Genomic DNA, 27,792 nt, shown 5'->3' on the forward strand with positions numbered 1-27,792 from the left:
GCTGGTTGCTCTTTCTGCTACAGCAGCACAACAGCTGGAGCTGGAGATTTCCTTTTGTGCATTTATGAAGCAACTGTAAGTAATAATAGGTTTATTACCATCACGATCTTTGTGGTTATCATTTTACTGCAAGACCTGTTAGTTTTGTGTTGAGAGGAGTTGTTATAGAAGCTAACTGTATCTTTGCATTCCTTGAGGTGAATAGCATCCATATCCTAGTCTAAGCAGTGATCTATCTGAATGTGTTGTTAATTGTTCACATTTACCAGTCCTGTTTGCATTGCTTTTGTCATTGTTTAATAATTATTATGTAAATTGCACATACATTTATACAGTCAGGGAAGAAATTATGTTTGCCCACTAACTAAGAAATGATCAGTCTATAATTTTTTAAAAACTTTATTTATACATTTTCAGATGTAGACAAAAACACAAATGGCATTCCTCAGGATACATAAGACAATAAATAATACAGTCCTGATCAAAAGTTTAAGACCACTTAAAAAATCGCTTATCTTGAACATAACCTAATAATCGGGGTGGCTGTAGCTCAGGTGGTAGAGCAGGTCATCTACTGATCGGTGGTTCGATTCCTGGCTTCCCCTAGTCTGCATGCCAAATATCCTTGGGCAAGATACTAACCCCATATTGTTCTCCGATGCATCCATCAGAGTATGAGTGTGTGAATGTTACTTAAAGCACCTAGAAAAATGTGCTTGTGCGAATGGGTGAGTTGCTGTGTAAAGCGCTTTGAGTGCTCAGAAGAGTAGAAAAGCGCCATATAAGAACCAGTCCAACCTTCCACATATTAGTGTATGTATTCAACATATGGTGATTTAAACCCAAATAATAAAAACTTGTACTATATGCTGGACGTAGCTCACTAATTCATAAATTTATCTCGGTAGCACACTCTTCTAGACCTAATGTTACCTCACTAAGTCCCATATTAGGCCTCATAGTTCAGGTTTGTAGAGCACAGAAATAACAGATTAACAGACTAGATAAAACAAGGAGCGGTAACAGAAGATGTGAGACAGTGCTGTGTACAGTAACAGCAAGTATAAAGATCTGAGTGGAGCCGCTGTTTAAGCTGAGTGAAAAAGCAGCCACGTTTCCAGGAATCCACAGAGAGAGAAAGAGTTGGAGCACTGACACCCACAACACAATAAATGAGTGGCTCATGAGTAAGCAAGTGACATTCTTTAAACTGTCCAGTATTAATGATTAATACCCAGTAAATGATTTCTTGTGAATAGAGGTTATTTCTAAATTTTTAGAAAAAATTATGGAATGTTCTGGACAATAAATAAAAAAAGAATTACCCAGACTGCCCAAATTATATATTTGATCATTTAAATCATGCGTTTATCAGTGACTTACAGGCTTGGCTGACAGGATTAATATGGAATATTGCTAATATCACCGTCGTGACTGAAGGGTTATTTGCTGCCATTGTATGTACAGATGTAAAAAGCAGAAAACAGATGGTTTACAGCCATTCAAGCTCACACATATCAAACTGAAGCAACAGGTGAAGTGTTCCTCACAGATAGTGAGGATGATCACAGCTAGCAAACTCTGTACCATGTTTGCATGTTCTTAGCCTTTTGACCCCCAAACACAACAGCACAAACTGTCTTTTACTGACAGGTTTTACATGTTCAGCTGTTCTAATGCAAGAACAAAGTGTCATTCTGATTGGATTCCTCTATCCATCGTACCGTGACCATTTCTGACAAACCTTTGCTTTTTTGTGTGGAATGATAGCGTATTCACGTGATAGTGTGTTAATGTTTGATTTTTGTCTGCTAGAGTTCTCTTTCCTGTCTAATCCTCATTGTGCCTCAGTAATGTTACTTTTAACAGCCCTGTTACCATAAACGAGACACAGTTTATTATTAATCTATTATATGAGTAGACTTTGTCACTACACGGTGAATCAACATTGCAAACGAACAAAGGCCACCATTAAATTAGGATAGCCAATAACTGGCCTATATTGAATATTAGATTGAGCAGTAAGTTCTTTCATGTGCGTAATATCCAACAATCACAGACAGAATAATTTAATAAAACATGAGTTAGTTGTAACCAACATGGGTGGCCTCAGGTCTTTGGTATTCTTGGGGGCTGCAGTGTTTTTGTCTGTAAAAACCCTCGTTGTATTTAAAATATCTTCTTCTGCTCTTGCTCTTGACGAAGGCGGTCGCACTTTTCTCCTCTCCTCCTCCCCCTCTCCCTTGTCTAGTCTCGTGTTTTTTGTATTACTTTTCCCTGGAACACTCTCTCACAGTCTGTCAAAGGAGTTTGCAAAGAACGTTTCACCTCTCATCCGAGAAGCTTCTTCAGTTCTAAGGTCAAATGGCCGAGAGTCCCAGATTTAAACCCAGTGGGAGTTTCCCCCCAAAGAGGGACAAAGGACCCCCTGGTGATCCTCTAATCACATGAGCCAAGGTGTGAAAGCAGGTGTGGGACCTAATCAGCCAGGGTTTCGGGTGAGCTCATTGTGAAACCTGGCCCCACCTTGTCATGTGAATTCCTGAGGTCAGATGGCCCAGGATGTGAGTGGGCGTTAAGGCGTCTGGGGAGGGAACTCAAAACTGGATTATAGATGGCAGACAGTTGGTGTCGTAAACCACCGCCTCTGTTCAAAGATGGTCGCTCACAGTGGACATAGATGGCCTCTTTCACTCCTCTTTCAAACCATCTGTCCTCTCTGTCCAATATGTGAACATTGGCATCCTCGAAAGAGTGACCTTTATGCTTAAGATGCAGATGGACTGCTGAGTCTTGTCCTGTGGAGGTGGCTCTTCTATGTTGTGCCATGCGCTTGTGAAGTGGCTGTTTGGTCTCTCCAATGTAGAGGTCTGGGCATTCCTCGCTGCACTGTACAGCATACACCACGTTGTTCAGTCTGTGTTTTGGAGTTTTGTCTTTCGGGTGAACCAGTTTCTGTCTGAGTGTGTTGCTGGGTCTGAAGTACACTTCTAAGATCATTTGACCTTAGAACTGAAGAAGCTTCTCGGATGAGAGGTGAAACGTCTTCAAGCAACTTAAAGAAGTCCAGACGCTTTTCTTTGCAAACTCCTTTGACTACGATGACCTGGATGACTGAGAACCTTCACAGACATCTCTCACAGTCTGTTCTCTAAAACCTAAAAGAGAATTATGGATTTGATCAACTGGTCTCTGAATGCAATTGACACCCCTTCAACGAGAAGTTTGGGCTTGGTGAGCCTGAGTGTTGAAGATATCTACCTATTTGAAACCATGGTAACAGGGTTCTGGCTGATCGGAGCTGGCTTGGCCCTGACTTACTGGAGAACTAAGGAAGCGGAACCGGCTGTTCAAATCCCCACAAGGCTGCCCGCTGGGATTGAAACGATGGGAAGAGGCGTGAGTTTCTCAAAATGGGCTCATTGAGTGCAGCACGGATAAGATCTTAGAAAGGCTTACGGCTGCTGTGAATACTCAGAATAAGATCTCTGAGTGCAGACTGGATTACATCTCGGAAGGGCTCGCTCGGCATAACATCTCTGAGCATAAATTGGATGACATCTCGGGGAGGCACACTGTCGTGAGTTCTCAGAATTGGCTCTTTGGGCACAAGAATGACAACATCACAGAGCGCAAGTATGGCGAAGCTCGCGGCTCTCCAACGGGAGATTGAGAGACCAGTGTTGGACTGTAGAACTGCTTGGAAATTCATATGAGCTGTTCGCACTAAACTAAAAAGCACCATCACTCATGCAAGGCTGGAGCTGAACAACAACACCCTGATAACGACTGTGTTTTGACTGTTCTTCCCTTTCTATGCAAGGCCACCTGGTTGGCTGGAAGACTGTTTACTTAGCCTGGCAGGGTGAAGGACACTGTCTCAGCTGAACTCTGGACACACACACACACACGCACACAGACATATATACACATGCAGACATACACTCATCCCCCCTCCCCTCTCCAATCGCCTTCGACGCTTATTCCCTTCCGATGCTGACGGTGGATCATGGAGACCAGCGCTTATGCTGCAGGCCCGGATGTACTGTCTACATTGGCTGTCTCTCACCCTTTACCCGCCCCTGTTGCTTGTCATGTGTTTCTTTGGTGAATTAAGAGGTTTTGTTTTGTTTTGTTTTTTGGTTTTTTTCATGTGCTATGTGCAGAGGTGTTTTTTTTCTGTTCTCAAACTGATCTCCCTGTCGGAGCTCAGTCTGGGAGGAGTTATTTTTTTTTCTCCTTATCTTTCCTCATGTGGTGCATTTTCCATTGTTATACCTCTCTGACCTGTCTTCCCCATGTGATGTTTTTGTGTAATGTACAGTGTTGGGTAAGTTACTTTAAATTAGTAACTTAGTTACATTACTAGTTACTTCTATCAAAAGTAACTCAGTTACTTCAAGTTACTCGTTACTTTCAGAGTAACTAGTTACTAGGGAAAGTAACTTTGGTTTTACTCAGAATTCTCTTGTTAATGTGTTGCTTCCGTAACTGGATACCCAGCCAGATTGCCAGTCTTCTAGCTTGCTTACTTGCCACAAGTGCACTGTGCCACCTACCAATAGAAAGGAAAAAATAATGTGCACATTTCCACGAGAGAAATCCCACACCTGGACCGTCGTTGACCGCCGCCATGATTCTAGCCTGCTTTTTACATCCAACACAAAAACTGCAGTCGTGGTGCTTTTGATTGTACTCAGAACTCGGAAATTCTGCCTTCTGAATAGGAAGATGTAGGTAACACCAGACTGCAGATGAGCTGCATACAGAGCTGGACTGGGACAAAAAAATCGTCCCGGTCATTTTGACTAGAGACCGGCCCACCATTATAGGAAAAATCATAAAGCCTTTGAATGAAAACAAACACTGTTGTGACAGTGATGTACACTGTTCTGATGGTATATATGTATCAATCTATCAATTGTTTGTTGTAAGACTCAGATAATTATTTTTATTCTTGTTACATTTGCACTTACAGTAGAACTCACGACATTAAAATACCATTTACACATCAAAAGGCTTAAAGGGAAAACAGGACCCAAACGCAGGACGTCCTGATTGGCAACAGTGAATTTATTTACAGTGAACGAACAATCAAAGACCAACAGGTCAACAGTTTTGGACTGAAGCAGTTCTGATAACATACTGCTGCAAGCGGTGAGCAGAAAGGAGGGGGGCTTGTTATTGTTGTGAACAACCAGTGGTGTAATCCTGTTCACATAACATTTAAAGAGCGGATTTGTTGTCCGGACATTGAACTGTGCACTGTTGGACTCAGGCCGTATTATTTGCCCTGGGAATTTACCCATGTGATCTTTGGTGGCTATTTACGGTCCTCCCTCTGCTACACCCACCGCTCCATGTGACATTATCCACTCTCCTATAGAGATTGAAAATGTGATGTCATTCCGGGGTAAAACCGCAAAGGATTGTGGGAACGAGTGGCAAGCGGTACTAGCGCACGCAGGCTTTCACATGAAAACAGTCACACAGCGATAAAAAGAAACACAAAAAATGGCAAGAAGCTGTTGTATTATTAACTGCAATAGCCGGTCGCATGACAGCCACGGGAAGCCGACGGGTAAAGAAATCGTTTTTTATCGGATTACGTCGTGGAAGAGAAATTGTTCAAGCCATGTTTCTGAAGTAACAAAGAGCCGACGGATGACCTGGATTGCAGCCATTCGAAGACCAAATATAACGTCCCAGAACACTCCAGCTCACATGTTAGTCTGCTCCAAGCATTTCCACAAAGGTAAGTCTTCTGTTGTAGTTATTACGTAATTTATCATAACATAATTGATGATGTAGGTTACAAATAAGTCTTATATTGATTTGAATTAGTTGCGCTATGCTGCTTTGTTCACTGTGGCTTTGTGGGCTAATGTTTGTTGTGTTTTGTCGGAAAACCAGCCTACAAAATGCAGGAATGCGATGCAGACTGGGCACCTCTATCAACCTGGGTCATACCGAGTTTAAAGCTGCTACCACAGCCAGATTTGATCGGTTAAGAGAGAGAGCGTTATCAAAACAGCCACGAAAAGTCCTGCATATATGTGCCCAAGGGTTGTATTGAAGCAATCAAGTGATGAATAACTGTTTTCCAGTATGTTGTTTTGCATTGTTGATTTGTTTTTCACCGAAGCAGCTAATAAAGCATAATGGAATATAATTTTGCCTCTTTCTTGTAAGATTCTATAATAGAACGAAACAATAATGCCAGTTATAAATAAAGACAATAAACTGAATGAATTATGAAACACTCTAATCTAATAGAAACACATTTCTATTAGATCTGAAAATGTTGTGTAATACTACAACCTGAAACGACAAATAGATGCGTTTGCCTGTACAGGAGATAAAGGAAAAGAATGTAACAACAGCTGTGAAATGGAATAGTCCAAATCACCAAAGTAAACTGGACCTGGGCTTGTTGCAGGGATCTGAAGTTAATAAACATTTTGTGAGTGTCTGCACTCACACTTAGGACTATATAATAATAAATATGTGTGTGATGAAAGTTGGGCAGCACGCTAACGTCCTTACTCCACTCTGTACGCTCGTACGGGTCTGACCCTTTCACTCCTTTGATTTTTTTTCCTCGTACTTTTTTGTTGCCTTTTCGTCATGTCTGTCGTCAGGACCTGCCGTGTTCTCCGTCGTTTTGTACATAACTGTTTTTGGGGCAAATAAAATGCAAGTAGGGATTAAAACCGCAGAATTAATGATTATCGGTGCTGGAAATGCTAGCACTTGATGCAGTGTTTTGATTTTGGTGCCATTCGTACCCACAATGCAATGCGCGAAAGTTATGTGGTCTGTCAATCTCAATAGCCCAGTTACAGACTCAGCACCCGAGTGCCATCATTGCTATCTCGGCTGACTTTAACCACGTCACCTTGGACAATACACTGCCAACTTTCTCACAGTATGTGGTCTGTCCCACAAGGGGGGAGAGAATTTAGATCTACTTTATGCTAATGTAAAGGACTCATACAGTTCCTCCTCTGTACCCCTACTGGGTGGGTCAGACCATAAGCTGATTCAGTTCACCCTCCACTATGTGAAGAGGGAGCCTATGACCACCCGAAGTATTAGGAGGTGGTTGGAGGAGGCCTTAGTGGAACTACAGGGCTGTTTTGTGACAGACTGGGGGAGACTCTGTGAGCCTCAAGGTAAGGATATCGATGGGCTTACTGAGGCTACGTCCACACTAGCCCGGATAGATTTGAAAACGGCATTTTCGTCTGAAAACGCTCCATGTCCACACTATCGTTTTCATGCGTTTTCACAGAGTTGTGCGTCCACATTGAATGGCTGAAAATGCTTATGTTCTAGTCCTGCGTGAAACGCAAGACGATTCGACCTGCCTCATTTCTGTCTGCCGTTGCCTATATCTCGTTGTCTGCAAAAGACAAAGTAACTTAAACGTATATAACTCGCACAAGTGCATACAATTCGACACAACTACACGAGCACTGTTTTAACCTTTTTAACCGAACGTTAACGGTACTCTGTCAACAGCCTATTGTCTAAATGACCAAGCTAACAGAGCTACGTAAACAGAGCGAACATGAGAGACCCGACTGCAGACGTCAATAATGCAGCGTAATGGAAAAATCTCCCGATCTTCGCGAAAGTTATAAACTGCCTCCTGGAACCCAGTTAAGGTACAAAAAAATCTATTCAACAATAATAGTGATGCAGTTCAGTCTATTTTCGCTCAGCCTGAAATTCACAGCCACACTCCCTCTCCACATTGCACCGTTGCCTCCTGTAAAAGTCCTGACACCCCTCCCCCACATATCACTTTCACTCGCAACCAGGTCCAGCAGACTAACCTGAGTGGAGAAGATTCTACTCAGGTTAGTCTGCTGGACCAGATGGGATGAGTCCCTGCGTCCTCAAGGCCTGTGCCCCCCCAACTTTGTGGAGTCCTTCATAAACTGTTCATGTTGAGTCTGAGTCTGCAGAGGGTCCCAGTGCTGTGGAAGACGTCATGCCTCATCCCTGTACCAAAGATGCCAAAGCCTTTCAGCACAGCATGGGCCCAGTCCTGTGAACGAGGCTGGCGAAGGCGAGGAGGAAAGGCAGGAGGAGGCTCAAACGCCGGTGGGCGGGGGGTAGTCCTGGGGGGAAAACCAGAGTCTGTTAACCCCATCGAAGGAGGGCGGCCACGGCGAGGGGCCTGGGCCGGCACTACATGACTGTCCGGAAGAACATGTGCAGGTTTAAGTCTGTCAACACACACAGTCTCCCTACGACCCCCAAAATCCAAAACAAAATGTTTCTGGCCCGGTTCGATAACCCTGAATGGGCCGTCATACAGCGGCCGCAGCGGTGTCCGGTGGGCATCGTGCCTGACAAAAACAAACTTAGCAGTCTCTAAAGTCTTTGGAACAAAAGTGTCAGGCAGGCAATGGTGCACCGGACCAGGAACCCGAAGCGAGTGCAAAAGCGGGTTGAGAGATAGCACCGATGGATCGAAGCAGGGGGGAGGGTTCTCGGGCAAGAATTCTCCAGGCACGCGGAGGGGCTGACCAAACACTAGCTCAGCTGGGGAAGCACCGAGATCCTCCTTAACCGCAGAGCGCAGCCCAAGCAAAACCCACGGGAGGCGGTCAACCCAATTTCCATCCTTTAAGGAGGCGCGAAAAGCAGCCTTAAGCGACCGGTGGAACCGTTCACACATCCCATTAGCTTGTGGGTTGTATGCGGTTGTGCGGTGGACCTTGGCCCCCAGTCCATCAGCCATGGCCGACCAAAGCTCGGAAATGAACTGGGGGCCTCTGTCCGAGGTAATGTCCGCGGGGGGGCCGAAACGCGAGACCCAGGTTGACAAAAATGCCTTGGCCACCACTGCTGCGGTAGTGGACGCCAGGGGGACCGCTTCCGGCCAGCGGGTGGTGCGGTCAACAATAGTCAAAAGGTGCGTAAAACCTTGTGACTGCGCCAGAGGACCCACCAGATCGACATGCACATGATCGAAACGTTTGCTGGGTATGAAGAACTGCTCCAGGGGCGCCTTGGTGTGTTTATGAACCTTCGCATGCTGGCAAGGAATCCACGCCGCCGCCCATTCCTTAACCGATTTGCGAAGGCCCGGCCAAACAAATTTAGAGCTTACCAGTTTAACAGAGGCCCGGACCCCCGGATGAGAGAGAGCATGTACCGAGTCAAAAACTTGACGACGCCAGGAAACGGGAACCACCGGGCGAGGGCGGCCGGTGGAAACGTCACAGACCAGGAGGGGACCGCCGTTCTGCATGGGTCTGTCCTCCAGTATGAGGCCCGTCTGCGTGGACTTAAGCGCGAGGATGTCTGGGTCACGGCTCTGATCGGCAGCCATGGCGGAGTAGTCTATGCCGAGAAAGACGTTAGAAACCAGCGCACGGGACAAACAGTCAGCCACATGATTGGATTTACCAGCCACGTGCCGAATGTCCGTGGTAAACTCAGAAATGGCTGCCAACTGGCGCTGCTGGCATGCACTCCATGGATCAGAAACCTTGGACATGGCAAACGTCAAGGGTTTGTGGTCCACGTATGCGGTAAAGTGACGACCCTCAAGAAAAAACGGAAATGACGAGTCGCCAGGTGGAGCGCCAGCAGCTCCCTGTCAAAAACGCTGTAATTGCACTCGCTGTCACGTAGTGTACGGCTGAAAAAGGCGAGCGGTTGCCAGACACCCGAGATTCGCTGTTCCAGCACCGCACCCACCGCTATGTCCGACGCATCGGTGGTCAACGCAATCGGTGCCGACGGGGATGGGTGGGCCAGAAGGGCAGCATTAGCTAACGCCGACTTAGCATCAGAAAATGCTTGGATGCTTTCCGGAATCCAGTCAACAGAGTCAGTAGCCTTCTTACATTTTAACGCCCCATAAAGGGGCTTCAGCAGATGTGCCGCTCTGGGGAGAAAACGGTTGTAAAAATTCACCATCCCCAAAAATTCCTGCAGCGCCTTAACATTCGTGGGACGCGGAAAATCTGAAACAGCTCGGACTTTGTCAGGCAACGGAACCGCGCCCTGGGCGGAAATACGGTGCCCGAGGAAGTCGAGAACCGGCAACCCAAACTGGCATTTAGACGGATTAATGATCAGTCCATGCTCCGCCAAACGCCGAAAAACCTGACGCAGATGGAACATGTGTTGCTCCTCCGAGCCGCTGGCCACCAGTATATCATCAAGATATACAAAAACAAAGGGCAGCCCGCGCAAGACTGAGTCCATCAACCGCTGGAAGGTTTGGGCGGCACCTTTCAGGCCAAAAGGCATGCGCAGAAACTCGAAAAGTCCGAAAGGTGTAATGACGGCGGTTTTGGGGACATCCTCCGCGCGCACGGGAACCTGGTGATATCCCCGTACCAAATCGATCTTCGAAAAAACCGAGGTCCCCGCAAGATGGGCGGAAAAATCTTGGATGTGGGGAATGGGATAACGATCGTTCTCTGTGACGTTATTGAGACGGCGGAAATCCCCACAAGGTCGCCACCGACCGTCAGATTTGGGCACCATGTGTAACGGGGAAGCCCAGGCACTATTCGAACGCTGCACGATGCCCAGGCGCTCCATGGTGGCAAACTCTTCCCGAGCGACAGCCAGTTTGGCAGGGTCGAGGCGGCGCGCGCGCGCAAACACCGGGGGCCCTACTGTAGTTATGTAATGCTCCACCCCGTGCTTCGTCACAGTGCTCGAGAAAGTGGGGACAGTGAGTGAGGGAAACTCAGAAAGCAAACACTGAAAAGCGTCACCCGAATCCACTGAGTTAGCATGCACCACGGGCTGGGCACCCCGAGTCAAACAGGGTAATGAGGAAAATGACACAGCATCAATTAAACGTCTGTTAGCAACATCAACCAGCAGTCCGTGAGCACAAAGAAAATCAGCGCCTATTATAGGCACAGAGCTAGCAGCAACAACAAAGTTCCACTGAAAGTCACGGTCATGAAAGCAAACAGTCACCAACCTTTCACCAAAGGTTTTGATGGGGGAGCCATTAGCCGCAGTTAGCAATGGCCCGCAGCCCTCAGCTAGCCTGTCCGAGCCAGCTGGGGGAAGAAGGCTCTTCTGTGAGCCGGAGTCCACCAGGAAACGCCTCCCCGAGCGTGAGTCCTCTATGAAAAGCAGCCTTTCCTTGTTGCCAGCAGTCGCGGCTGCTACAGAGCGCTGGCATGCCCGTTTCCCTGGGTCTGGAAACTGCAAGGCGGGAGACAGCGCCGTGCCTTCGCTCCAAAACGCTGATGATAAAAACAAAGCCCCTTTCCGCGGTGCCGCCGTGCAGCGATTCCAGCCACCGTGGACGAGTCGGAGGGCCCCTGGAGCATCGGTGAGGGGGCGGGGGAAACGGCTGGTGAATCCGGGACAATCGCCTGGACGCCGAAACTTCTGGTAGCCAGGAGGATGCGATCCGCCTCTTCCGCAAGGGAACGGTAATCTTTCGTGGCCAATAGCGGGGAGTTGGCAAGGCCAGCGCGCACTGGAGCCGGCAGCTGTCGGAGAAAGAGGTGGGTGAAGAGGAATCCTCCGTCATCCGCGCCCAGTAAGGACAGCATGCTCTCCATGAGCTCGAGAGCTGTGCCGTCGCCCAAGCCCGCGAGGGAAAGGAGTTTCTCGGCTCGCTCAGCATCAGAGAGGGAGTAACGCCGCAGCAGCAGCGCCTTGAGGGCGGTGTACTTGCCTTGGGCTGGGGGTCCCGGAGGAGAGTCATCACGCGGCGGGTTGACAGCGGGTCAAGTGAGGCCACCACATGGTGGTATTTAGTATCGTCGGCTGAAACTCCACGAAGAGCAAACTGAGCTTCTACGTGCACGAACCATGAAGGAGGGTCGTGAAGCCAAAAATCCGGCAATTTAAGCGCCACAGCAAACGCAGCCATTGGCGGAGGTGGAAGTCCGGCGGCAGCCGATGCTCCCAGGCCGGAGCTGGCTTCGTCTTCGAGCCTTAGCATGTTCGCCACAGGGGTCACCAATGTGGAGGTATGTAATAACGACAGGAGAGGTCTCAGTGTCTCACTCAAACTTTATTAACTGGTTCTCCAAACTTCACATACAGTAAGCCAAAATCTCCACCCCAGCACTTCCTTTCAACTTGGGTGTGAGTGGAGCCACCTGGTGGTCCGCCACAACGTTTACTTTTGACTGTGAGCAATTTATTACTACACTTACACACAGGTAGCTGGAAACACCTGTTTGTTTGTGTGTGTGTGTGTGTGTGTGTGTGTGTGTGTGTGTGTGTCTGTGTGTCTGTGTGTGTCTGTGTGTGTGTGTGTGTGTGTGTGTGTGTGTCTGTCTGTCTGTGTGTGTGTGTGTGTGTGTGTGTGTGTGTGTGTGTCGCTCAGTACTGTTGGCTCAACACACGAGGCAAACTGTGTATTGTGAGTGTGAATAGAACTCAGTGGCGGTACACAGGATTAACATAAGAATAGTGTGTGGGTGCTGGAAGGCCAGCACTTCATTCCTGTCACTCTGTAGCTGACGCGTTCTCACCTCTGCATGCTGCACCTCCACAAAGCTGTGGCTCACCTCTGCTCTCCGCCTCTGCCGGTGTTACTTTATTCTTTGACTGTTCATAATTTTCTTTACATCAGTCCGTCTGGCTCTAATTTTCCTCCTGACAGAGACTGATGACAACATGGAGGATAACCACACTTTCCTGTACTTTGCATATGGTAGTAACCTCCTAAAGGAACGTCTTCAGCTGAAGAATCCCTCTGCGACAGTACACTGTGTAGCCAGGCTCAAGGTATGGTATAGTGTGAAAAAAGGGGAAGCTCTCCCATATAAACACATTTAATTATTCCTTCCTTTTGTCACTCTTCAGGACTATAAACTGGTTTTTGGGAACCACAAAGGCCTTGCTAGTGACCGGTGGCATGGAGGTGTTGCCACCATAGAGCACAGCCCTGGAGACGAGGTGTGGGGTGTGGTGTGGAGGATGAACGTGTCTGATCTAGAGTCTCTTGACAGGTAAAGTTTTGGGGGGGGGGGGTTCTTCTTGGATTGTATTCAGTGTCCTCCTGGTCAACGTGACATGTAACATGCTTTTTTTGAATGTGTGCATTTGTTTACACACTTAGTCAGGAGAACGTGACATTAGGAGCGTACAGTCCTGTGGAGTTATCAGTGAAGACAAAAGGCCAGGACCTCAACTGTCGCACCTACATAATGAACAGCTGTGTGTATGCTCCACCATCACCACAGTACCTAAAGGTGAGATGCTGACTGTATTCATGGTCGTGAGTGTTTTAGTGTGGTGCTGGAGCAGAGAAAAATATTTTTGAGATCACAGAGTCTAATTTTAGAAAAAAATTGTTCAACATTATACTGATGCATTTTTTGTCTCTGATGTCAGTAAATCCCACAAAAATACTAACATCTAAAAAGCAAAAACTTTTTTTCATTTTTTATTTATTTACATGTTTAGAAACTAAGATGTTAAAGTTAACTGAAATTTTTAAAACAAAATTTAAAAAAGCTAAATAAAACAACACGTCATACTTCCAAAATGAACTTGAAAAAATAAAAATATAGGAAATGTCTTTAGTGTCTTTGTCCAATATGGTCACATTAGGCATGGAAGGTATTTGTGTATTTGTGAGACTGGTATATCAGTGGGATTGTGTCTAATGTTTGTGTTATCTTGTTTTGAAATTGTAATTATTACAATATAACTAAAAGTGAACTAAAACTAAGAATTTGAAATGATAAAGCAAATGTTTAAAACTAAAATGATTTGAACATTTAAAAAACTAACAAAAGTACAAATTTAATGGTAAACACAAAGCTAACTGCCAAAGCTAACTGGAAGAAATGGCTAATGGCTAATCCCTTGTTTAATTTTAATCAAAAGTTTAAAAAGTAACATTAAATTGATATTCTTTTTCATTTCACATTCATTTGAAAAATCTGTTTTCATGCTCTAGTCACTGTGACTGTGTGGCCTACTGATATGTTATTTATAAGATCTCAAGAACAATGCCTCTTTATGGTACACGGTAATAACTTACACTCATTTCACTTATTGTAAGGAAGGTACATTTACTGTTATCTTGGGTCGTTTCATAATTTTATCAGCAGAATTAAAAACATTCACTCAGATGCCAATTTATCTATATGTAGCTGAAAGTAGAGGAGTTTAATATAACACTATATCCAGCCTTCAGGAAACCTGAGATGTGTTGATACGATTTTATCATAACTGTTAAGGCTGCACTTTGTCCTATTATATTGCTTTATATCAAAAGATAATGCAATTTGAATGCATTGTCCACCCCATTTATATAACTGATAGAAAGACACAATCCTATGAAATCTTCAATACCCGACTTCCAGACTGATGGTGAAACAACTAGTAGCTCAGTGTTCCAACATTAAGAGAAAGGAACTGCTATCACAACTCGAGATTGATGAAGTACAACACAAATGCTGCAGCAAGGGGGAGCAAGGACTTCAGGTCAGTGAGGGGATATCATCAGCCCCAACCAAGATTGGGTACCAAGCATCAAGTTTGACAGAAGGAACGTTGAGTGCGAGAGCAGTTGGCCTGAAAGATAGGATTCATGGTGAAACTGGAAACCTGGACCATCCGTAGCTGGTTACCAAGAGTAAGGGAAGTACCCTCAGAAGTGCTACTAGAAGATTTGAATGCAGCATTATGAACAATCCCTACTGCAACCATCACCAAAACCAACCAACTGATCTACACCACAGCAGCAGTGATCATGGAGATGCCTGGCTCCACGATCACTGCTGCCCCAAGGAGCAGTGCCCTCCATGGAGAAGGAGACTAGAGGCCAAGATCAAGGTAGTACGGAGGGAACTGTCAACTGTCAGAGCTCCAGAAAGGTGTGATGAAGAAAGAGGTGCCTAAGAAGTACAGCAAGCTGTCCATACCTGAGGCCTTGGAAACTGCCAAGCAAAGGCTCACAGCCTTGGCCAGCCATTTGAAGCAGAATACCAGAGAGATCAAAGGCAGGAGAATAAGCCAGATGTTTTCTGCTGAACCATCCAAGGTGTACTCTCAGTGGCAGGGGAACAATATGAGAACAGAAGCTCTACCATGCTTGAGACAGAGCAATACTGGAAGACCATATGGAAGAAGGACACGACTCATAACAGCAATGCTCAGTGGCTAGTAGACCTAAGAGCAAACCACAGCAACCTCCCTGAACAGGGACCAGTAACCATCACAGTGGTAGACATCCAAGAAAGGGTCTCCAGTATGAAGAGTTGGACAGCACCAGACCCCGACATGGTTCACGCCTACTGGCTGAAGAAGCTGACTGCACTCCATGAGCATCTGGCAAAACAAATGAACCAGCTGCTGGTCAATGAGAGACACCCAGAATGGATAACTAAAGGCTAGACAGTCCTGATCCTTAAGGACCCCCAGAGGAGACCGGTCCCATCCAATTACCGGCCAATAACCTTCCTCAGTAGCACATGGAAACTCCTGTCAGGCATCATAGTGGCTAAGATGAAGAAGCACATGACTCAATGCATGAGTGGGGCACATTAGCAAGAATACCAGAGGAACGAAACACCAGCTACTGGTAGACAGAGCAGTCACCCGAGACTGCAAGACCAGACTGACCAACCTGTGCACTGCCTGGATTGATTATAAGAAGGCCTATGACTCGATGCCCCACACCTGAATCCTGGAATGCCTAGACCTATACAAGACCAACAGGACCCTAAGAGCCTTCATCAGGAACTCAATGGGGATGTGATGAACAACAGTAGAGGCCAACTTCAAGCCCATAGCATGAGTCACCATCAAGTGCAGGATCTACCACGGAGCCCTGTCCCCACTGCTGTTCTGCATAGGCCTGAATCCCCTCAGGCCCCCACATTAAGCTGTATGCCAGGAGTGAATGAGACAACGATTCATTCATCCACACCACTAGGATTAAAAGCAATGACATCAGAATGTCATTTGGATTGGAGAAATGTAGTTGAATGGTAACAAAGAGAGGGAAGGTAGTCCGAACTGAGGCAATTGCACTACCAGAAGGAAATATAGCAGACACTGAGGACAGCTGAAGGTACCAAGTCCGGAGGAGGCAGATGAATAGGAAGAACAACATGCAGGCAATCAACACCTATATTCTGCCGGTGATCGGGTACTCTGCTGGGATAATAAGTTGGCCAAAGGAGGTGATAGAAGACACTGACATCAAGACAAGAAAGTTTCCTTGTTAGCCATTGAGGGTTCTACCCTAAATCCAGCCCCCTGAGACTGTAGGGCGGGGACTGGTGAGTGTCAGAACCACTGTCCAGGATGAGACAACAAACATCCATGAGTACATCAGGAAAATGGCCACAACTGTGTGTGCTTAGTGAATACCTCAGGCAGCAGAAACCAGAGAAAGAAGAGCAGCAAGGAGAAGAACCATCATGGAAGGATCATCTTGGCATGATATGTACCACCGGCAGACAGAGGAAGTGGCTGACGTCCAGAAATCTTACCAGTGGCTGAACAAAGCTGGACTGAAAGACAGCACAGAGGCACTAATCATGGCAGCACAAGAACAAGCTCTGAGCACAAGATCCATAGAGGCTGGGGTCTATCACACCAGGCAAGACCCCAGGTGCAGGCTGTGTAAAGATGCCCCTGAGACAATCCAGCACATAACAGCAGGGTGCAAGATGCTAGCAGGCAGGGCAAACATGGAACGCCATAACCAAGTGGCCGGCATAGTGTACAGGAACATCTGTGCCGAGTATGGGCTGGAAGTCCCGAGGTCAAAATGGGAGACGCCCCCAAGGGTGGTGGAGAATGACCGAGCTAAGATCCTGTGGGACTTCCAGATGCAGACGGACAAAATGGTGCTGGCTAACCAACCGGACATAGTGGTGGTAGACAAACAGGAGAAGACGGCCGTAGTGATCGATGCAGCTATACCAAATGATAGCGATATCAGGAAAAAACATGAAAAGCTTGAGAAATATTAAGGACCGAGAGAAGAAGAAGAAGATGTGGCGGGTGAAGGCAAAGTGGTCCTAGTGGTAATCAGAGTACTCGGTGCAGTAATTCCCAAGCTAGGCGAGTAACTAGGGGGCTAGCTGTTGTTCCCAGGAACAACAGTTATGATTTCTGTCCAGAACAGTCCTAGAAACAACAAAGATATTGCGCAGGACCCGAGTGTGAAGGATAAAGACAGCCCACAGGGCAAGAGGGAATTATACAGTCACGCTATTTTTTATGAGATGTTCTTCGTCCTCCAAAATGATCATAAAGCTGAATCAGCAACTTAACAAAAAATGGAAAGTTTACTGTATATGTAAGTCCTAGCTAAACATATTTAATGTCAACTATCCACACACTTATTCTTTAGTCTGTTTATTCATATAATCATTATAAATGAAGTGGTTCTAGGATTTAAAGTCATGTTCTTAATGACTTAAATATTTGACTAGTACACCTTTACTTCAACAGGTCTCACTTAATATATATTTAAACAAAGCCAGTGTTGTAAAACCCAACCACATGCAGAATTTATGATGCATTACTTTCAGGTTATATGTTTGTATCCATTTCCCTCTCTCTGGTTCATCTGGAAAAGGGATTCATTTGCTACCCCCACTCATCACCTGACTATGTGAAAGGCCAAAACAGTTAGGACACACATTGCTTTGCTATGTTTTACAGATCTCACAGCTTGTGAGCTAAAATGCTAGACTGTTCCTCAGCACAAGCGAGCGCTCCAAACATGCCTAACAGCATGCCTTTGTTTTGATACCTTTGTCTTCTACAGTGTGTCACCTACATTGTTCCCTCTGTTCTGCTTGTTCTTGTATCTGTTAAACTGCAGGGCATTCTCAAATTTACTGTCATCTTTGAGTTCTAACACACTGGTGGTTATACTAAAACAATGATCCAGATGAACAGAAACTCCTTCTGGAATATCCTTACCTGGATTACTGAGCATGCACCACTACACTGACTCATGAAGTCAACAACATTGTTTATCTCTTTGCAAAGTTCTGCTGGGAAACCTTAGTTCAAGGCACATTCAACTTAACTAAACACTGCAGATCATACCCGTAACTGCAAATATCCCACTCTACTTAAGAAACTGAAACAACTGTGTCCAAAGAGGAAGCCAGAAACAGTGCATGCCTTTGCAACACTAGCAGCCTGAACTGTTGATATGAGGTCAAATTGTGACCCTCTGTTTTTTTTTTTCCAGTCTTATTTTGTCCAGTTTTGGTGAGCCTGTCCAAGTTGCAGCCTCAGTTGTATCTACCTGAACAGCACCTGGTGTGGTGTTTTGCCACTGTAGCCCATCTGCCTAAGGTTCAACGTTTTGTAGGTTCAAAGATGCTATTCTGAATACCTTGGTTGTAACCAGGGACACCATTAGGAAGAGAAACATGATAGATTCTAAGGCCCTGAGACTGACAGGGACCCTAGAAAACATTAAAACAGTCAATTAGTGCATTTTGTTTCCTTTCCTTTCCTTTTATTTTTTTTATGTAAATTATTAACCTGTCATCTGAAAAAAACATGAAAACTGAGAGAGTTTTTAAAGTCATAGCGAAGCCCATATAAAAGAAACTTCTTGACCTTCTTAATATGTATTAGCTTATCTTATTTCTATCAGTACATAATGTGTTTGTGTTATTTTAGCCAACATGTACATATGTATACTAAATCACTTATCTGTCGACCTGCTTCCAGGCCAAACAGATCAAACCTCTGGCTCACGCTAAGCTGTCTCACTCCCATCTTCCTGACACTGAACCAGCCCACTGATATCTGAAGAAGGGGGTATTGCTCTGCTTACATTTTGCACGCTGCATGTAATTTTTGCAGGTGTTGAGAGCTTTCAGTAAGCTAAATTAATTTAAAGCCTATTTGAGTTTCACTAGGACTCAGGAGAGACACGTATTTTAGTTGGCTATAATTCATTTCCAATGGCTTATTTAAGTTATTTTTGCCAATACTTAATATTATAAATAAAAGAGTAAAGTACACCAAATACAAATAAAATATATCTTAACTTTTTAGATGGAAGTAAATTTAAAATTGTATTTATAAAATTGCATAATTTTTTTTAAAGTACCAATCAGTGTTAGTAAAAATTGAAAAAATAATAATGTTATGAATACAAATATTAAAATGCAAAGATGGCATGCACATAACTCGTCAGTCTTTCACACAATTAGATAGTCGCCACACAACTCCACTCATACTTAACTAATAATAATCTGTATGAACAGTTCCAGTCTGGTTTTCGCCTCTTCCATAGCACTGAAACTGTGCTAATAAAAATAACCAATGATCTTATCAGGGCTGCTGACTCTGGTTTACTCTCCATTCTTATTCTTCTCGATCTGACTGCCGCTTTTGATACTATTTCTCACTTAATTCTCCTCAGTAGGCTAGCCTCCATCGGTCTCTCCCATATCTCACTAGCCTGGCTTAAATCATACTTGTCTAATCACACTCAGTTTATTCGACTTAAATCCTTCACTTCTCAGCCCTTTCCTCTGGTCGCAGGCGTGCCCCAGGGATCTGTCCTGGGGCCCCTTCTTTTCATTATCTACCTTCTTCTGCTTGGACACATTTTTCGTAAATACAATATTCAGTTTCACTGTTATGCTGATGACACCCAGCTTTATTTGTCCACTAAACCTGATTCTGCAATCCCCCCGTCCTCCCTCATCCTCTGCCTAGCTGAACTAAATTCATGGTTCTCTTCCAATTTTCTCAAACTCAACAGTAACAAATCTGAGCTTCTCCTGGTCGGCACTAAACAAACACTATCCAGAACTAATAGCTTTTCTATTACAATCAATAACTCGCTGGTCTCCGTTTCCCCATGTGTGAAAACTCTGGGTGTCATCCTTGATAGTACTCTATCTTTTAACTCACACATCAATAACATCACTCAGTCTGCATATTTCCAACTCCGTAACATTAATCGTCTCCGTCCTTTTCTCTCCCCACATGCCACTGCCATTCTTGTTCATAGCCTGGTCACTTCCCAGATCGATTACTGCAACTCTCTTCTTTTTGGTCTTAGTCAAAAATATATCCATAAGCTTCAACGTGTCCAGAACTCTGCTGCTCGTATTATCACCAGGACGCCTTCTATGCACCACATCACCCCTGCTCTGCAGCAGCTTCACTGGCTTCCGGTTAAATACCGCATCAATTTCAAGATACTTTAGTACACATTCAAGGCTATCCATCATCTCTCGCCTTCATACCTTTCTGACCTGGTTCAGATCACCATTCCTTCTCGGTGTCTCAGATCCTCCTCCTCCTCTCTTTCTCTTTCCGTCCCTTCCCCCCGGCTAGCCACCCTGGGGTGCAGGGCTTTCTGTTGCTCTGCCCCCCGTCTTTGGAACTCCCTTTCTTCTGAGATAAGAAACATCACTTCCCTCCCTCTTTTTAAGTCCAGACTCAAAGCTCACCTATTCACATTAGCCTATTCCACATAAATTTTTCCATCCTGCTACTTTAATTTATTTTTTTTATTTGCTCAACATTTTATCCTTATTATTTTGTAAATTGTTATGTTTGTTGTTGTTATTGCTTGTGTACAGTGTTCTTGAGTGTTTTGAAAGGCGCTTTCTTAAATAAAATGTATTATTATTATTCAATATTAATCAAAAACATCTATTTAGGTTGAATATTGATCCATGCATAGTTTTTTAAGGCCTAGCGTGGTTTGCAGTATTAACATGTTGGGCCCTAAAGTGACATTTTTTATTTCACAGGGCCCCAAAATCAACCACGGTTGTAATAAGTGGTTGTTTGAGTTACTGGTGGCTTCTGATCAACTCAACCCAATTTGCCCATTCTCCTCTGACCTCTGGGATCAATGAAGCATTTCACACATAGAACTACCACTCCCAGGATATTTTCTCTTTTTTGATCCATTCTTGTGAATGGTGGAGATGGTTGTGCTGAAAAATTCCAGTAGATTAGCCATCTCTGAAATACTCCAGCCCGTCCGAACAACCTTGACATAGTCAAAGTTCCTTAAATCACCTTTCTTTCTCATTCTAATGCTTGGTTTGAACTTCAGCACATTGTGTTGACACTGTCCGTGTGCCTGTGATTGGCTGATTAGATATTTGTCAGTGGGTATACCTAAAAAATCCAGTTATAGGAAGCTCACTCTTGCTTTATTACACTGAAGACAGTTGACAAGTGACATTTGTGGCTGCTGTCATGATTATAAGAAATATATTCTCATCAATGACTGCAGGTGATTGTAATGGGAGCAGAACAGAACGGCTTGCCAAAAGACTACCAGGAGAAACTGCGAGCAATCAAGACCAACATGTATGAGGGTCCCCTACCCATGATGGCTGAACTGGAGCGAGCCAGACAAAGAGCCAAAGAAAGGGTCAACCATCGTTCTAATGATGCCTGATTATCCAATGTAAACCAGGTCCACTTTTTTACCATACTTTATTGATTATAACACTGTATTTAAGCAAGTTCGCCTTAGTTACCTGCATGACCTAATGGTTAACCTTAAATATAGGAGCATAGTTTATGATTCTACTAGTCTCCATTGTCAGCCACAGATACAATAGAATATTGATGACTTTGTCGTCTAATTTGCCATTAGCATTTACTGAAAACTTATTACAATACTCCTTAAGAAACAATATTACATTTATTTATTTTATGTAAACAGCTTTACCTTCATGTGTTGTGGTGAAGATATATTTCAGTTAAAAAAAAGTCGAGAGACTATGGAATCATTCTATGGTTGAAGAAGTGTTTAAGAAAATGGATGGATGACAGTCGGTCTTCAAAAAAATACATATGGAATTACACAGAAACATTTGTCTCATATTTACATTCTTCATACTGAGTGAAATAGGTGTTGGTGTTGTGGGAAACATTGAACCAAGTGCTGCCTGAGATTGTGTGTAGATATCCAACAGTGTTACCAGAAAAGCTGCGTTTCTGACATTATATTGAGATGTGTTGTTATCAAATTATCTTTGAAGCATTTGACCACAATCTTTTCTAACAAAATATATTCTATATATAAAAGGAAAGGAAAGAACTTTGAGTAAAGTGTATGTTTTGTATATATTTTATCTCTCGTGGGATTTATATATTTCTTACTATAGAATAAAGCATGAAGTAAAAATTATTTATAAAAAATGCATGAAAATTGACTTTTTTTAAATGAACTCTTTTATGAGTAAATTATAGTACAAAACAGTTATACACACACACACCCATGCACACGCAAAATATCGGAGCTGCAGAAAGGTGCAACAAAGAAGGTGCCTAAGCAGTACAGCAAGCTGCCCATACCTGAAATGTTGGAAACTGCCAAGCAAAGACTCACAGCCTTAGCCAGCCGCTTGAAGAGGTACACCAGAGAGATCGAAGGCAGGAGAATGAACCAGCTGTTCTCCGAAGAACCAGCCAAGGTGTACTCTCAGTGGCAGGGGAACAATATGAGAACAGCACCACCAAGGCTGGAAACAGAGTAATACTGGAAGAGAATATGGGAGAAGGATGCAACCCATAGCGACAATGCTCAGGGGCTAGTGGATCTAAGAGCAAACCACAGCAACCTCCCTGTACCTACCAGTAACCATCACAGTGGCAGACATCCAAGAAAGGGTCTCCAGTATGAAGAGTTGGACGGCACCAGGCCCCGACATGATTCACCCCTACTGGCTGAAGAAGCTGACTGCACTCCATGAGCGTCTGGCAAAACAAATGAACCAGTTGCTAGTTGACGAGAGACACCCAGAATGGCTAACTGAAGGCCGGACAGTCCTGATCCTCAAGGACCCCCAGAAGAGATCGGCCAATAACCTCCCTCAGTAGCACATGGAAGCTCCTGTCAGGCATCATAGTGACTAAGATCAATAGGCACATGGGTCAATACATGAGTGGGGCACAGAAAGAGATGGGCAAGAATACCAGAGGCACAAAACACCAGCTACTGGTAGACCAAACAGTCACCCGAGACTGCAAGACCAGACTGACCAACCTGTGCACAGCCTGGATTGATTACAAGAAGGCCTATGACTCAATGCCCCACAGCTGGATACTGGAATGCCTAGACCTGTACAAGCTCAACGGGACCCTAAGAGCCTTCATCAGGAACTCAATGGGGATGTGGCGTACAACACTAGAGGCCAACTCCAAGCCCATAGCACAGATCAGCATCAAGTGCAGGATCTACCACGGAGCTCTGTCCCCACTGCTGTTCTGCATAGGCCTGAACCCCCTCAGTGAGATAATTAACAAGACTGGCTACAGATACCGACTACAGAACGGAGCAGTTGTCAGCCACCTCCTGTACATGGATGACATCAAGCTGTATGTCAAGAGTGAACGAGACATTGATTCACTGATCCAAACCACCAGGATATACAGCAATGATATCGGAATGTCGTTTCGACTGGCGACGTGTATTCAGATGAATGAACGAACCCACTGACATCAAGACCAGGAAACTCCTGACCATGCATTGAGAGTTTCACCCCAAGTCCAGCACCCTGAGGAAGGAGGCTGAGGACTAGTGAGTGTCAGCACCCAGTGGCGGTCCTAGCCTGTTTGGCGCCCTGGGCGAACACCCCCTCTGGCGCCCCGACCCCCCCCCCCCCCGCACACACACACACACACACGAAGAGAGAGAGAGTATGCATAGTATGCAAACGGCTACTAAACAGATATAGTCATACAATGAGAACAGGACAAATCAACAATTGACACTGACTAATTAATATTATATTATTGTATATATTGTTTGGAGTTTAGTCTGTTACTGTTACTATTTTTACCATTTCTTCTTGGAGCAACTGTAACCCACATAATTTCCTTAGGGATTAATAAAGTATTCTGATTCTTAATGTTTTAGGATACATGACCTGCCATTATCCAATGACACATCTGCTTACCTGTATCTTTTGCTCGTTTCTCCTTGTAGGGGCCATAATTAAATGTATTGAATTTTAATGGTCACTGGGTTTTCATTTGTTTGGTTGCTATGGTGATATGTAACGGGAGTCACGTGGGTGCTAGCGGCGACATTAAGAGGGCATTGTCAGTCTGTCTTTCACTGCTTTGATTTTGACAGAGCAGGGCTGGGTAGCCGTAGTTTTTGTTGACCGCAGCACAACAAGTTTCCCCTTGTTGCATTAGAGCCTGTGATGTTTTAAGAGTTTGAATCGCGAGCCGATCACATTGCTCTGTAAACTTGTCAAGCACTTTAATAAACAAGCAAGCAATTCCACCTCTCGCATTATTGCGTAAAGTTGACAGCGGGTCAGGCAAATAGGCAGGCTCAGTCCCCGGCCTCTAGCGACTGTGGAAGTCGCTACACGCCTCTTCATTTCTCTTTTTTTTTAAACTTTAAAAACGGGTTGTGTGTGAGACTTTAAATCAGCAAAATATAAAATATACATTTTAAATTGTTATTGATCCCTTTACCCCGAGTCCTAAAGTGTATATTTAGTTTTTTACTCTTAAATATTTATTGTTTGTTTACTTGCACTGCTGTAACTGGAGCCTCGTCGTCTCGTCTCTCTATATACTGGATTGTCTGTAGCGGAGATGACAATAAAGTTTACTTTGACATCAGCAGCGAGCAGGCGCACCGAGGGCTCTCGCGCTCAGTTTTCGCGTATAGAATTTTGAAAAAACATCGGTGCAAATTATAAGTCTGTATCATAATGTCTGGTGTTTTCGTGTTTGTTGGTTTGGTTTTATTTTGTTTTATTTTGCGAGTTGGTAATTTTTGCTGCTCCAGCCAGCCAGAGAATCCCCCGCCGCCCCGCCCTCTCCTCCCTGTGCCGCAAGCAGCAGGCGCACCTCGCAAACGGAGGGCGCCCTTACTCCCAGCAAATGGGCGATAGAAAACCGATCGGTGCCTATGCCATTCCAAATATGCGCTGGCATGATGTCGGGGCAGCATGAGTACGAGCAATTTTTTTTTTGCCGATGCCCGTGATGCCGCCCCCACCACGATGCCGCCCCGGGCAACCGCCCGTGTCGCCCGTATCTAAAACCGCTACTGTCAGCACTACTGTCCACGATGAGGCAGTGAACATCCATGAGTACATCAGGAAGATGGCCCCAACCAACCGCGTGCTCAGTGAATACCTCAGGCAGCAGAAACCCAAGAAAGAGGAGCAAGAGGATTAAGCATCATGGAAGGACAGGCCCCTGCGCGGTATGTACCACCGGCAGATAGAGGAGGTGGCTGATATCCAGAAATCCTACCAGTGGCTGGACAAAGCTGGACTGAAAGACAGCACAGAGGCACTAATCATGGCAGCACAAGAACAAGCTCTGAGTACAAGATCCATAGAGGCTGGGGTCTATCACACCAGGCAAGACCCCAGGTGCAGGCTGTGTAAAGATGCCCCAGAGACAATCCAGCACATAACAGCAGGGTGCAAGATGCTAGCAGGCAAGGCATACATGGAACGCCATAACCAAGTGGCCGGCATAGTGTACAGGAACATCTGTGCCGAGTATGGGCTGGAAGTCCCGAGGTCAAAATGGGAGATGCCCCCAAGGGTGGTGGAGAATGACCGAGCTAAGATCCTGTGGGACTTCCAGATACAGACGGACAAAATGGTGGTGGCTAACCAACCGGACATAGTGGTGGTAGACAAACAGAATGTCGGGGTCGGACGGTTCCCCAATCGGTCAACCTGCCTGTGTTTGTGTGTGTGTGTTCCTCTCTCTTTCCTTTTTCTCTCCTACTCCGTGACGATTGTTTACGGAGGTCGCATGGCAACGAGTGACCTCCGACCTGGAAGTGCTGTTGCTCTGGAGCTGCCACACCTGCGACTGATCCAGCCACCAGCTGCCTTTAATCATCCACCATCTTAGGCAGAGCAATTTAGTGGTGTGGCCGAACGACAGTCAGTGCTGGAGTATTGCACTAAGCCTGGTAGTATTCTCAGACTGTTCGCTTAGTTTAGTATTGCCTGCCAGACGAGTGATTAACTTTTCGCTGTTCTGTGTGCAGCTAGGAACAGGGACGGAGGAGAATCACGAGCATGGGAGTGTACCTGGAGGACTAACGGAAATTTACTGCCACCCACTGTTTGACCACGGAAGGGGGGCACGACTGACTACTTTGCACATTGAACTGTTGTTAACCTTTCACCACTGTAAATAAATGCACTGCCTTGCATTCAGAGCTCCGTGCCTGGGTCCTCTCTTTCTCCAACTGTGACACAGAAGAAGACGGCCGCAGTGATAGATGTAGCGGTTTCGAATGACAGCAACATCAGGAAGAAAGAACATGAGAAACTTGAGAATTACCAAGGGCTCAGAGAAGAGTTGGAGAACATGTGGAGGGTGAAGGTAACAGTGGTAATCGGAGCACTAGGTGTGGTGACTCCCAAACTAGGCGAGTGGCTCCAGCAGATCCCAGGAACAACATTGGAGATCTCTGTCCAGAAGAGCGCAGTCCTGGGAACAGCTAAGATACTGCGCAGGTCCCTCAAGCTCCCAGGCCTCTGGTAGAGGACCCGAGCTTGGAGAATAGACCACCCGCAGGGGCAAGAGGGGGATTTTATAGATTTTATAGATTTTACAAACATAGTTTTCACAGTTTCAGTTTTTCCTTACAAAGTTTTAGTATTCCTATGTGGAGGAATTCCAGATCTTTATCCTAATGAGGAAATTCAAGTTTGAATGGGAGTTACAGTCTACATGTGTTTTATGGGATTTGACCTTCGAGACATTCTATGGAATGAATCAAAAGTGAATCAAAGCACCCCCAAAGATTTCTTACTTTTTTGACAGTATTTCCTGTTTTTGTGACACACTACTAAAAATATAAAAAGCATACAGTACTTGGTTGAGACGTAACATTTCAACAACAAAAGTATAGATAACCCCCCCCTCCCAAATGGTTTGTTCCAGCTCGCCTCTCCCCTACTCTGAGACGCAGCGGAGCAGAGGTGTAAGTACCTGGCTGAAAACAGGACATAACCTGCAGTTACTCTTTATATAGTTAGGTAGGAGTCATGTTTCTTTTTAGCTGAAAAACATTACACCAGGTAACCTGCAGTGTTGAAAACATGTTTTCCGACGATGTTTGCTACCCTACAATCCGTCCTGCTCTGTAGTAAAATCAGCGACATTTGACCGTCCTGTTGCTCCCATTGAAATTTATACATACAATTATAATTTATACATAAATTTATACATAAAATAAAATCTAAAACTTAAACATTTCCGTAGCCTGCTGTTGTTACCACTGTCCTGTTTGAAATTAAATGAGAGAAGCTGCTTATTTTGTCATATGTGCATGTGCCCAAGGTAGTAACTAGCTAACTGACTGGATGCCCATTAACCTTATAACTCCTGGTGTGTGTGTGTGTGTGTGTGTGTGTGTGTGTGTAGAGAGAGACAGCCAGGTTCATAATGGATATAAGGAAGTTTTTTTCAAAAACAGGTGCAACATTCAGGTAAAAGTGTAAGAACAAATGATCCGTCAATAAAGGATAATGTTGGATCAGTGTTTCAATATTTATATCTTTTATTAGATGTTCATGTGGTTTGGTTATTTGCCTTTTGGTTGAAAGTACACTGAGAGAGGACTTTTTGTTAGTGATCTTAATAGTAGTTTTTCATATTAATGTAATTTTTTCATCTAATTGAATACAATCTATTTGTGTATGATTGTCAGTCCGAAGAGGGAGAGAGGAAAGAGGGAACGTGAGGAGAAAGTACAAGGTCAGGAAGAACCAGGTAAGAAAACAGACAGGGAACAGTGACAGGCACAACAGAAACTATTAAACTGACAAAGAGAAAAAACCTGAT

The 27,792-nt window shown here is 44.9% G+C and overlaps 1 protein-coding gene across 4 annotated transcripts; it reads left to right on the forward strand.

The window, feature by feature from the left end:
• ggctb (gamma-glutamylcyclotransferase b) lies at positions 1–27,680 on the forward strand. Of its 4 annotated transcripts, none has more exons than XM_013277337.3 (5): positions 1–75; positions 12,620–12,744; positions 12,823–12,968; positions 13,079–13,211; positions 21,227–22,923. In XM_013277337.3, exons 2-5 carry the CDS (start codon positions 12,634–12,636, stop codon positions 21,392–21,394), a joined length of 558 nt encoding a protein of 185 aa, XP_013132791.1. In that variant the 5' UTR covers positions 1–75; positions 12,620–12,633; the 3' UTR covers positions 21,395–22,923. The 4 variants fall into 4 exon arrangements, with proteins under 4 accessions (XP_013132791.1, XP_013132793.1, XP_013132792.1 ...); XM_013277339.3 differs by having other exon boundaries at positions 7–75; positions 12,675–12,744; XM_013277338.2 differs by lacking the exon at positions 1–75 and adding an exon at positions 27,659–27,680 and having other exon boundaries at positions 11,887–12,744; positions 21,227–21,403.
• The last annotated feature ends 112 nt before the right edge of the window (positions 27,681–27,792 follow it).

The sequence above is a fragment of the Oreochromis niloticus genome, linkage group LG11 (genome assembly GCF_001858045.2).
Source record: "Oreochromis niloticus isolate F11D_XX linkage group LG11, O_niloticus_UMD_NMBU, whole genome shotgun sequence".
In the NCBI taxonomy this organism is placed as follows: Eukaryota; Metazoa; Chordata; class Actinopteri; order Cichliformes; family Cichlidae; genus Oreochromis; species Oreochromis niloticus.

Excerpts from the sequence above, each read along its gene's own strand:
- ggctb (XM_013277337.3), top strand. The coding sequence starts at position 12,634 with ATGGAGGATAACCACACTTTCCTGTACTTTGCATATGGTAGTAACCTC. Across the intron at positions 12,745-12,822 it reads ACTGTGTAGCCAGGCTCAAG|GACTATAAACTGGTTTTTGG; the intron begins GTATGGTATAGT and ends GTCACTCTTCAG. Across the intron at positions 13,212-21,226 it reads CATCACCACAGTACCTAAAG|GTGATTGTAATGGGAGCAGA; the intron begins GTGAGATGCTGA and ends CAATGACTGCAG.